We start from the raw sequence: 12,012 nt of genomic DNA on the forward strand, positions 1-12,012 counted from the left end.
ACGACAGAGGACGAGATGGTTGGACAGTGTTCTCAAAGCTACAAACATGAGTCTGACCAAACTGCGGGAGGCAGTGGAAGACAGGAGTGCCTGGCGTGCTCTGGTCCATGGGGTCACGAAGAGTTGGACACGACTAAGCGACTAAACAACAACATCATTAGTAGTCTAAAATTAACATATCAGATTTAGAGAAGGCAGATTAGAAACAGTTAACAATTTCCCGCTGTATATGGACTATAAACATAGAACAAGCTATGATTTTAGATTTATTTATTTATTAAATTTATACCCTGCCTAAAGGAGTCCAGAGCAACAAACACATCAATAATAAACCAATACAATTAAAACTTCTAAGTTTTAAAACTTCTTTAAAAAATGAGATTGAGAGTATGATGATGCAGACATGAATGCAAATTATGAAACAAGATATATACGTATCTAGAAATTGTCTCGGTAAACTATACCATACAAATTCACTGCGATTTTAAATATTTTAAGTATGAATACATTTGTTGAAAGCCATTGCCACATCTTGCTTGGGACGCGGGTGGCGCTGTGGGTAAAAGCCTCAGCGCCTAGGGCTTGCCGATCGAAAGGTCGGCAGTTCGAATCCCCGCGGCGGGGTGCGCTCCCGTTGCTCGGTCCCAGCGCCTGCCAACCTAGCAGTTCGAAAGCACCCCTGGGTGCAAGTAGATAAATAGGGACCGCTTACCAGCGGGAAGGTAAACGGCGTTTCCGTGTGCTGCGCTGGCTCGCCAGATGCAGCTTGTCACGCTGGCCACGTGACCCGGAAGTGTCTGCGGACAGCGCTGGCCCCCGGCCTCTTGAGTGAGATGGGCGCACAACCCTAGAGTCTGTCAAGACTGGCCCGTACGGGCAGGGGTACCTTTACCTTTACCTTTATTGCCACATCTTGTGACAGTGAATTCCACACATCATGTGAAATATACTCAGAGTCGAGAGTGGATTTCAAGCTCTTTATTTAGCTCATAGTGGTGAGGAGGGAATGAAAGTTTCCCCAAAGTATCTGCTTTATATACAGTGGTGCCTCGCAAGACGAAAAGAATCCGATTCTCTTCGTCTAGCGGTTTTTTCGTCTTGCGAAGCAAGCCCATTAGCGGCTAAGCGGATTAGCGCTATTAGCGATTTAGCGGCTTAGCGGCTATTAAAGGCTTAGCGGCTAAGCTGTTAAAAGGCTATTAACGGCTTAGCGGCTTTGAAAAAGGGGGGGGGAAAGCGGGGGGAAATGGCGAGACTCGCAAGACGTTTTCGTCTTGCGAAGCAAGCCCATAGGGAAATTTGTCTTGCGAAGCGCCTCCGAAACGGAAAACCCTTTCGTCTAGCGGGTTTTTCGTCTTGCAAGGCATTCGTCTTGCGGGGCACCACTGTACATTATTTACACAATGGGCTGCACGTGATTGGCTAATTCTGTAATTCTCCTGTAGGCCAATCAAGTTGTGGATTCCCTTCCCTCTGGAACTGGATTGGGTGCTTCCTGCAGACCAATCATACTGCTGCATTGTTCTAGGACCAATCAGACTGCTGGATTCTGAATCCTATTGTTCTAGGACCAATCAGACTGCTGCATTTTGGATCCTATTGTTCTAGGACCAATCAGACTGCTGCATTTTGGATCCTATTGTTCTAGGATCCTATTCAACTCAGTACATAACATCATGCGTTGAGACAGTGACATTTACTTAAAAGTAAGCTTATAGGTACAGGATTGGACTGCTGATTGCCTCCCCGCCATCCCCCGTGTGAATAAACCCTATTTCAAGTTAAAGGAAGTCTTTATTTCCATAAGTGGCGCACGTGGGTGCTTATAGACTAGTCTTCCCGATGGGGGAGGCGCCAGAGATCCAGCAACTAGATTCCTCCTCCTCCCCTGCGCGGTTGAGCTAGGATAATGTACTGAATCTGGCTGCAAGAGGATCATAACTTGCTGAGTTTCTATTTGCTCAGGCGAGTTGTTTGCACAAGCGCTGCCTATACGGTGCACCTGGGCGGGGAATACGAAGAGGAAATGCAGCAGCGGCTGGACGTTTGCAGCTGATTTCTCTCTCCCCTCCTCCGCCCCCGTAATGCCGGAAGGAAGCAGCTTCCGTACTCCAGGATCTGAGCCTCAGGGCTTTGCAAGCTAGCTAGAAAAGAGAAAACTTCCAGCCGCTTTACTTTGCCCTGGTGCGCGCCAACTCGCAAGGAGCAAACCATGGCCGCGGATCTCCCTCCCACCCTCTCGATCCAGCTGGTAGAGGAGCCCAGGTGCGTGATTGTCTTTCCTACAGCAGATCTCCAGATCCTCCATCGGCTTTTTTTGTTTACCCTATCCAGCAATAAGCAGGAGTCGCTGCCATACAGCAAGGAACATTACGACGGGATTTTTTAAAAATACAAAACAAAGGTGTTTATGCTTTAGACACAAAGGATGTTTAAGAAATTGTGTTCCCAAACGCCCACCTTAAACCTCCAGCACTGTTGAAGATTTTGTTCCAGATCGATGTTTTCAGACCTGGGACCCAAGTTTAACATGAACCTGGGGGATTCATTATTTCTTGGCATTCTCATTCATACACCCCCCCCACACTTCTTTAATATACTATACAGTGCTGTCCAGTGCTTTTTCCTGGGGGGGGGGCACAGGGGTTGTGCATTTTGTGAATCTAATCTAAGTTTGGCCTCATTGAGGGGCAGTATTTCAATATGAGTAGGAAAATGAGAGTACCCCTAAAAAATTTTTTTTAGAAAAAAAATCACTGGTGCTGTGTGGTGATGTTTACTTGGAAATAAGTCCCATTTGTTTGATGGTGTTTATTCCAAGGTAAATGTGCATAGGATTGGAGCCCATAACACTCCCCCCGCAACCAATACAACATGTCCCTGTATTACAGTATTTTTATTTATTGGGTTTGCATGCTGCCTTTCTTCCATGGAGCAAATGATGGCTTACATGAGTCTTCCCCTTCCTGTTCCTCACAACAAGTAGGTTGGACTGAGAAAATAGCAAAAAGGTCATTGCTCAGTGCATGGACAGAGCCAGGATTTTTGTTAGGGGGGATAGGCTTTTGTTAGGGGGGCAGAACCTCAGATTTGTATTGATTTTGATTGATTTAGGGGGGTCAGCTGCTCCCCGTTCCCCCTTGGCTACATCCATGGCTCAGTGGAAGAACACATGCTGGCCTCGGCTTCAGTCCCTGACATTTCTATGTAGGGCTGGAAAACATTGCTGTCTGAATTTCTTAAGAGCTACTGCCAGTCAGTGCAGTGCTAAACTAGATAGATCAGTGATATAAGGCAGGTGTAGACAATCTGAGCATGGAAGCCTAAGAAGCTGCCATATCACACATCAAACTAATCATCCAACTAGGTCACTATTGTCTGTTCTGATTGGTAATGGTTCTTGAAAGCCTCAGGAGGCTACCTTTTCACCTCACTTGTTACCTGAGATTCCTTCTCCATCGTACCAGTGGTTGAACCCATGACCTTCAACATGCAAAGTATATGCTCTCTACTATAGCCTCCTGGGACGCGGGTGGCGCTGTGGGTTAAACCACAGAGCATAGGACTTGCCGATCAGAAGGTCAGCGGTTCGAATCCCCACGGGTGAGCTCCCGTTGCTCGGTCCCTGCTCCTGCCAACCTAGCAGTTCGAAAGCACGTCAAAGTGCAAGTAGATAAATAGGAACTGCTTCGGTGGGAAGGTAAACGGCATTTCCGTGTGCTGCTCTGGTTCGCCAGAAGCGGCTTAGTCATCCTGGTCACATGACCCGGAAGCTGTACGCCAGCTCCCTTGGCCAATAAAGCGAGATGAGCGCCGCAACCCCAGAGTCGGTCACGACTGGACCTAATGGTCAGGGGTCCCTTTACCTTTACCTACAGTCTCCTACGACATGGTACCTTCCAGATGTTGTGGGATATAACTCCTATTGGCTCCAGCCAGGGATGATGAGAGAAATTTTCTGAAACATCTGGAGGGCACCAGGTTGGGGGGAGGCTGCTCTCCCCCCACCCTGACATATACATTCCCTCTTGATAATTAACAGAAATGAAAACCCTGTTATACAGAAATGGATAAAAGTTCATCAGTATACAAAAATTGCTGCCCCTTCATGTTAAGCTAGCCTTGGATGTTATACCTGTTGGGTGTTATTCCTTGAATTTATGTTGGTTCTCTAAAGGTGCTACATCTTTGTTATTCATTCAATTGATATACTGCATTGTAATATATACCTGTGCGGTGCACAAGATCGCAGCTAAAATCAAAACAACACAACAGATAAAACCCAAACAAAATTAATCTTCCTGATTTTCCAGATTGCTGAAGCTGAAGAAGATGTTCATCTCTAAATTTCAATCAACTCCCAAGTTTTACGCTCGGGCACCAGGGCGAGTCAACTTAATAGGTAAAAGAATACATACTGGGGTTAATATGAATTCAGTGGCTAATACAGTGGTACCTCGGGTTACATACGCTTCAGGTTACAGACTCTGCTAACCCAGAAATAGTACCTCGGGTTAAGAACTTTGCCTCAGGATGAGAACAGAAATCGTGCTCTGGTGGCGCGGCAGCAGCAGGAGGCCCCATTAGCTAAAGTGGTGCTTCAGGTTAAGAACAGTTTCAGGTTAAGAACGGACCTGTGGAACGAATTAAGTACTTAACCCAAGGTACCACTGTATGCATGTGTACATACATGGAAGCACATGCATAGAAGCACGCTTTCATGTTCCACATCTTATTTCCTCTGCTTTTGCGATTTCCACACTGTTACATCAAAAGATGGAACTCGCCAGAGGTGCAGGATGCTCAGCAATTTTGTGCCTTCGTTTTTGAAACTAATCCGTACAGGTTTACCTTTTTCCTCAACTAGCCCAGTGTTGTCTACTCTGACTTTCAGCAGCTGTCAAACCCATCAGATTGGGACCTTTCCCAGTCCTCCTAATCCAAGTCCTTTTGGAGCTAGAAACAGAATCTGGGACCTTCTGCATTGCAAAGCATGTGCTATGTCACTGGATTACACCTTCTTGCTGTAATATATGAAAATATGAAACTTCCTCATATTGACTACTTCAGTACTGGCCTCAGTTCTCAAAGATTACAGGCCGAAGTCTTTCCCAGTCCTGCTACCTATTATACATTATTATATCGGGCTGAGGAACCTGTGGCACTCCCATTCCCATCATCTCTGACCATTTTCCATGCTCACTAGAGTCCCAATAATATCTTAAGTGCCACAAAGTCACCTGTCCTGCTTTATATGGAGATAAACTACCGTATTTTTCGCTCTATAGGACGCACTTTTCCCCCTCCAAAAATTAAGGGGAAATGTGTGTGCATCCTATGGAGCGAATGCAGGCTCCTTGGCTTAAGCGATAGCAACGCAAAGCCTCTGAAGCGCAGAGGGAGCGCTCCCTCCGCGCTCCGGAGGCTTTGCGTTGCTTTCGCTGAAGCCTGGAGATCAAGAGGGGTCGGTGCGCACCGACCCCTCTCGCTCTCCAGGCTTCAGGGATAGCCGCCTGAAGCCTTTGGAGCACAGCGCGAGTTCCCGCTGCGCTCCAAAGTCTTCAGGTTACTTTCACTGAAGCCAGGAGAGCAAGACTCTCCTGGCTTCAGCAGAGAGGGAGAGCTGCGCAGCGCCCCTTCAGCCAAGCGGGAGGAGAAATAGAAGGGGCTCCGTTTCTCCTGCCGCTTCGCTGAAGGGGCGCTGAGCAGAGAGGGGGAGAATTTTTTTCTTCTTCTCCGCCTCTAAAACAAGGAGCGTCCTATAGAGCGAAAAATATGGTATGTGTTCTGCCACTGAGATGCACTGAGAACGTTTCTTTTTTCATCTGATTTTCTGATTTATTTGTGTGAGTGGGGAGGGGGAGACTGTGTGAGGAGACAATGTGTGCAGTTTGTTAGTGTCATAATAGGAAATAATTGTTTCCCATTACATCTGAACTGGACCAGTATATAAATTATATACCCCAGTATATTTGATAGAATTTCTCTGGCTTGTGTAAAAACTATCCTTCTTTTAAAAGGGATTATTCTGCTGTTGTTGATGCATTCCAGACCATTTTAAAACGTTGTTAATATTCTTTTTTGTTTGGTAGGTGAACATATAGACTATTGTGGATATGCTGTGCTCCCAATGGCCATAGAGCAAGATATACTTATAGCTGCTGAACCTCTAAACACTCCAGCTATCCATCTGGCCAATACAAACCCTTTGTACTCGTAAGTGTTCTCGTTATTTCAATTATTGTTGCTGTTACGATTATACTAAAGTTTCCTAGGCACTGTACAATGATTAAAAAGCAAGATACCCAATACCTTCAAGCCTGCATTCTGATAGACACAGTATCAAGAAAAATGGGTTGGGAAAGGAACAAAAATAGAAGCAAATTTGGACATGCAACTGTTTCATGGCAAGGTAGAAGGGCTATTCTGGGAGCAAGTGTCCAAGTTACAGGAGATTGGACATCAGCAAAGTGCTCACCAATGAGGACAGGATTACAGATGCAGCACAGTCCAAACAAACCAAGGTCAAGAACAGAGGATCAGTCTAGCCCTGTGGATAGCTCAGTCGGTAGCGCATGAGACTCTTAATCTCAGGGTTGTGGGTTTGAACCCCACGTTGGGCAAATGATTGCAGGGGAATGAATGATCTTCATGCTCCCTTCCAACTCTATAACTCTATGATTCTATGACACAGGGACATCTGTACTGTACATTTAAAACAGTATCATACTACTCTAAATGATCATGTCACCTAACAACTTTTGGCACCCTTAACAAAGTACACTCTATTTAGGGGAAGCCATGACTGTTTAAAGTAGTATAATATTGCTTTAAATGTATAATACAGTCAAAGACCAATCTACCAGGCCAAGGTCAATAACACAGAGAAGTGATATAGGTATAATTCTGCAAGTCTATAAAACTTGACCCAGGAACTGGGAGCCAGAGAACTCTGGTGTTTCTAGCAACTGGAAGATTCAAGAGGGAGGTCTTGTATACAGTGGTATACAAGAACAGCATATAGCATATATCTTGAGACAGTGCAGTGGTACCTCGGGTTACAAATGCTTCAGGTTACATACGCTTCAGGTTACAGACTCCGCTAACCCAGAAATAGTACAGTGGTGCCCCGCAAGATGAATGCCTCGCAAGACGGAAAACCTGCTAGACGAAAGGGTTTTCCGTTTGCGATGCGCTTCGCAAGACGAATTTCCCTATGGGCTTGCTTCGCAAGACGAAAATGTCTTGCGAGTCTTGCCATTTCCCCCCCGCTTCCCCCCCTTTTTCTAAGCCGCTAAGCCGCTAATAGCCTTTTAGCAGCTCAGCCGCTAAGCCTTTAATAGGCGCTAAGCCGCTAAACCGTTAATAGCGCTAATCCGCTTAGCCGCTAATAGGGTTGCTTCGCAAGACGAAAAAACCGCTAGACGAAGAGAATCGCGGAACGGATTCTTTTCGTCTTGCGAGGCACCACTGTACCTCGGATTAAGAACATTGCTTCAGGATGAGAACAGAAATTGCGCGGCGGTGGCAGGAGGCCCCATTAGCTAAAGTGGTGCTTCAGGTTAAGAACAGTTTCAGGTTAAGAACGGACCTCCGGAATGAATTAAGATCTTAACCTGAGGTACCACTGTACCTCCTAAACACAACCCTAACCACAGCTGCTGGCAGTGAAAGATTATACAATAATTGCACAATTATACAATAATAATAATTAGGGATACATTGTAATGATCAGTGCAGATATCCATGGGGTGCCTTTCAGCTAGATCTGCTATATTCTGTGTGTGTACGTACATGAGCAAATTATTTGTAGTGCTCTAAGAAGAAGAAGAAGAGTTTGGATTTGATATCCTGCCTTTCACTCCCTTTAAGGAGTCTCAAAGCGGCTAACATTCTCCTTTCCCTCCCTCCTCCACAACAAACACTCTGTGAGGTGAGTGGGGCTGAGAGACTTCAGAGAAGTGTGACTAGCCCAAGGTCACCCAGCAGCTGCGTGTGGAGGAGCGGAGACGCCAACCCGGTTCCCCAGATTACGAGACTACCGCTCTTAACCACTACACCACACTGGCTCTCTAATACTTTCTTTCAAAGTGACTTGTGTTTTCCTTGTATGTAACAGAATTTGCACACCTTTCTCTTGAAATGGAAGCACCTTATGTCTTAAGTGTTCCTAAATGCTTGGCAGGGGATGTAGTTTGAGGAAAACTGCCTCGTGGGCCAAATTTGGCTCGTGGGCTGGAGGTTCCCGACCCTTGTCTTACAGCATAATACAATACAGAGGACCAAACTACACCTAAGTGAGATCTCCTCTTGGGCTATTTTGGTTGTCTGTACAAGTCAAATTATTATTCTAAAAATAAGAATGGAGTCTTTATTCATAACACTGGATTTTAAAATACTCTGCACCTGAATTGCAGAAAAGATGCCCCAGACAACTCCATAATAAGATTATTGTGTTGATAATTTCCAGAATAGAATGAAAGTGTCAATTTTCTGTTCTTTGCAAAGAGTTTCCCCATTTACCGGTACTCATTTCTCACAGTTATATTGCATCGTGCCTGGCCGTCTTGTGAGGATGGATGTCTGAATATCATGTGCCAGTTTAGATGCCAACATTTCTTTCAGTCTTTTGGTTTGAAAAGGCTGCAAATAATTTCAGTGGCCTGCACACCCAACTTGTAACATTTAATTCCGTGGGGCAGCCAGCGATACCATATAATTATCCCTGTTTTGTTTATTGTTTGGTTTTTGAGCTTTTAAAAGAAAGGCATGCAGAGAGGAAACACGATCCCTGTTTATTTGGAGGGAGGAGAGAAAAGGGGAAGCAGCAGACTGCATATTTATTTTCTAGGGCAAACAATGAGAACTTGTAGCACAAAGAGTGATTTCTATCAACAGTAACTTCTCCTTTTTGTGGTATTATTCATCTGAATTGAATGATGAATTTTAAGAAAACATGGAAACAAGTCTGGTTTGTAAAATAGACCTTAGGGTCTGCCTAGATGCTCTTTTTTCCTACCTAGATTAGTTACACCATGTCCAGTCCCTACAGAACATTTGTTTGCGGGAAGGTTATACAACAGTGAGCATTCATCCTGATATGCTTGTGCACTGTTATGCATCTTCTCATTAATCATTCCTTTGTCCCATGCTTTTCAGCGCATTTCACCGACACTTTCCAAACCACAGAACCTGTCAGGGAACTGACATCAGAGCGAGAGGCGAAGGGGAGGCTCCCAGACGATGCTGGCGAAGGACCCAGCAGCAGGGGGAGAAGCAGCTCAGTAGAGGGGGAAGGAAATCAGCGCAACACCAGGGATAAAGGGGGGCAGATGGGGGAAGCGGAGAGAGGGCTCCAGGACTCTTCACTGGACATCAGTGAGGAGAGCACAGGTCCTCCGCTACCCACGCCCTCCCTGCGCAGAAGACTCCCGCGCAGTGAGAGGAGGAGGAGACTGGGAGTCAAACAGCTTTTATGCTGGAAGAGGTTTAAGAAACGCCCACTGACGGATTCTGCTAGCGACTGAGGCAGCCACGTTGAGATGGGCTGTGCAGTCAGAACGGTTGAACAAGGCAATTTAGCCTAGAGAGGCGGCAGTTTACGCACGAGTAACTCATACCCATTACAGAACCTGATCCTTTTTAAAAAGTGGATTGGTTTTTCAGCACAAGGGCCACATCCTTTTTCGGAGAACCTTCCAGGGGCCACATGCCCCTTGGTGGCATACCCCTCAACCCTCAATTCAGGCAACCAAGAAGCATGATCAGAGTTCTAGGACAGGCATAGGCAAACTCGACCCTCCATATGTTTTTTGGAACTACAACTCCCATCTACCGTATTTTTCGCACCATAGGACGCACTTTTTCCCTCCTAAAAAGCAAGGGAAAATGTGTGTGCGTCCTATGGAGCGAATGCAGGCTTTCGCTGAAGCCTGGAGAGTGAGAGGGGTCGGTGCGCACGGACCCCTCTCGCTCTCCAGGCTTCAGGAAGCTATCCGCTAGCCGTGGGAGACCCAGTTAGCGGAGACCTTGCCGGCACCCAGAAGCTTGGGGCGCGCTGAGCTCTGCACGCCCCAAGCTTCGGGATTAGCGCTCCGCTAGCCGTGTCTAGGCTGCGGATAGCAGCCTGCTTCCCCGAGCGTCGGGCACCCTGAAAGCAGAGCGCCCGGCGCTTCGGGAACACACCCGCAGCGTGGAGAGCCTTGCAGGAGTTCCCCGCAAGGCTCCCCACGCTGCGGATAGCAGCCTGCTTCCCGGAGCGTCGGGCGCCCTGAAAGCAGAGCGCCCGCGCTTCGGGAACACACCCGCAGCGTGGAGAGCCTTGCAGGAGTTCCCCGCAAGGCTCCCCACGCTGCGGATAGCAGCCTGCTTCCCGGAGCGTCGGGCGCCCTGAAAGCAGAGCGCCCGCGCTTCGGGAACACACCCGCAGCGTGGAGAGCCTTGCAGGAGTTCCCCGCAAGGCTCCCCACGCTGCGGATAGCAGCCTGCTTCCCGGAGCGTCGGGCGCCCTGAAAGCAGAGCGCCCGCGCTTCGGGAACACACCCGCAGCGTGGAGAGCCTTGCAGGAGTTCCCCGCAAGGCTCCCCACGCTGCGGATAGCAGCCTGCTTCCCGGAGCGTCGGGCGCCCTGAAAGCAGAGCGCCCGCGCTTCGGGAACACACCCGCAGCGTGGAGAGCCTTGCAGGAGTTCCCTGCAAGGCTCCCCACGCTGCGGATAGCAGCCTGCTTCCCGGAGCGTCAGGCGCCCTGAAAGCAGAGCGCCCGCGCTTCGGGAACACACCCGCAGTGTGGAGAGCCTTGCAGGAGTTCCCCGCCAGGCTCCCCACGCTGCGGATAGCAGCCTGCTTCCCGGAGCGTCGGGCGCCCTGAAAGCAGAGCGCCCGCGCTTCGGGAACACACCCGCAGCGTGGAGAGCCTTGCAGGAGTTCCCCGCAAGGCTCCCCACGCTGCGGATAGCAGCCTGCTTCCCGGAGCGTCGGGCGCCCTGAAAGCAGAGCGCCCGCGCTTCGGGAACACACCCACAGCGTGGAGCACCTTGCAGGAGTTCCCCGCAAGGCTCCCCACACTGCAGATAGCAGCCTGCCGCCCGGCGCAAGGGGCGCCCTGAAGCAGAGCGCCCCTCGCACCAGGCATACATCCGCAGCGTGGAGAGCCCTGCAGCAGTTCCCCGCAAGGCTCCCCAAGCTGCGGACAGCAGCCTGCTTCCCGGAGCGTCGGGCGCCCTGAAATCAGAGCGCCCGGCGCTTCGGGAACACATCCGCTGCGTGGAGAGCCTTGCAGGAGTTCCCCGCAAGGCTCCCCACGCTGCGGATAGCAGCCTGCCGCCCGGCGCGAGGGGCGCCCTGAAGTAGAGCGCCCCTCGCGCCAGGCATACATCCGCAGCGTGGGGAGCCCTGCAGCAGTTCCCCGCAAGGCTCCCTTAGCTGCGGACAGCAGCCTGCTTCCCGGAGCGTCGGGCGCCCTGAAATCAGAGCGCCCGGCGCTTCGGGAACACATCCGCTGCGTGGAGAGCCTTGCAGGAGTTCCCCGCAAGGCTCCCCACGCTGCGGATAGCAGCCTGCCGCCCGGCGCGAGGGGCGCCCTGAAGTAGAGCGCCCCTCGCGCCAGGCATACATCCGCAGCGTGGGGAGCCCTGCAGCAGTTCCCCGCAAGGCTCCCCAAGCTGCGGACAGCAGCCTGCTTCCCGGAGCGTCGGGCGCCCTGAAATCAGAGCGCCCGGCGCTTCGGGAACACATCCGCTGCGTGGAGAGCCTTGCAGGAGTTCCCCGCAAGGCTCCCCACGCTGCAGATAGCAGCCTGCCGCCCGGCGCGAGGGGCGCCCTGAAGTAGAGCGCCCCTCGCGCCAGGCATACATCCGCAGCGTGGGGAGCCCTGCAGCAGTTCCCCGCAAGGCTCCCCAAGCTGCGGATAGCAGCCTGCCGCCCGGCGGGTGGGGCGCCCTGAAGCAGAGCGCCCCGCGCGCTAGGCAGACATCAGCCAGCCCCACAAGCTCGGGGGACAGCAGGGAGGCGC

General features: G+C 49.9%; 1 protein-coding gene across 3 annotated transcripts in view; it reads left to right on the forward strand.

Annotated features, from left to right (window-relative positions):
- Positions 1-1,740: 1,740 nt before the first annotated feature.
- The window catches only part of GALK2 (galactokinase 2), a 73,576-nt gene continuing 63,304 nt past the window's right edge, over positions 1,741-12,012 (forward strand). Inside the window, exons 1-3 of one of the 3 annotated variants that reach the window (XM_028707261.2) lie at positions 1,741-2,265; positions 4,314-4,402; positions 6,093-6,216. In XM_028707261.2, the coding sequence (XP_028563094.2) occupies positions 2,213-2,265; positions 4,314-4,402; positions 6,093-6,216 (266 nt within the window). In that variant the 5' untranslated portion in view covers positions 1,741-2,212. The remainder of the gene's footprint in view (positions 2,266-4,313; positions 4,403-6,092; positions 6,217-12,012) is intronic. The other 2 variants (XM_028707260.2, XM_028707258.2) reach the window with 2 other exon arrangements.

The sequence above is a fragment of the Podarcis muralis genome, chromosome 14 (genome assembly GCF_964188315.1).
Source record: "Podarcis muralis chromosome 14, rPodMur119.hap1.1, whole genome shotgun sequence".
Lineage (NCBI taxonomy): Eukaryota > Metazoa > Chordata > Lepidosauria > Squamata > Lacertidae > Podarcis > Podarcis muralis.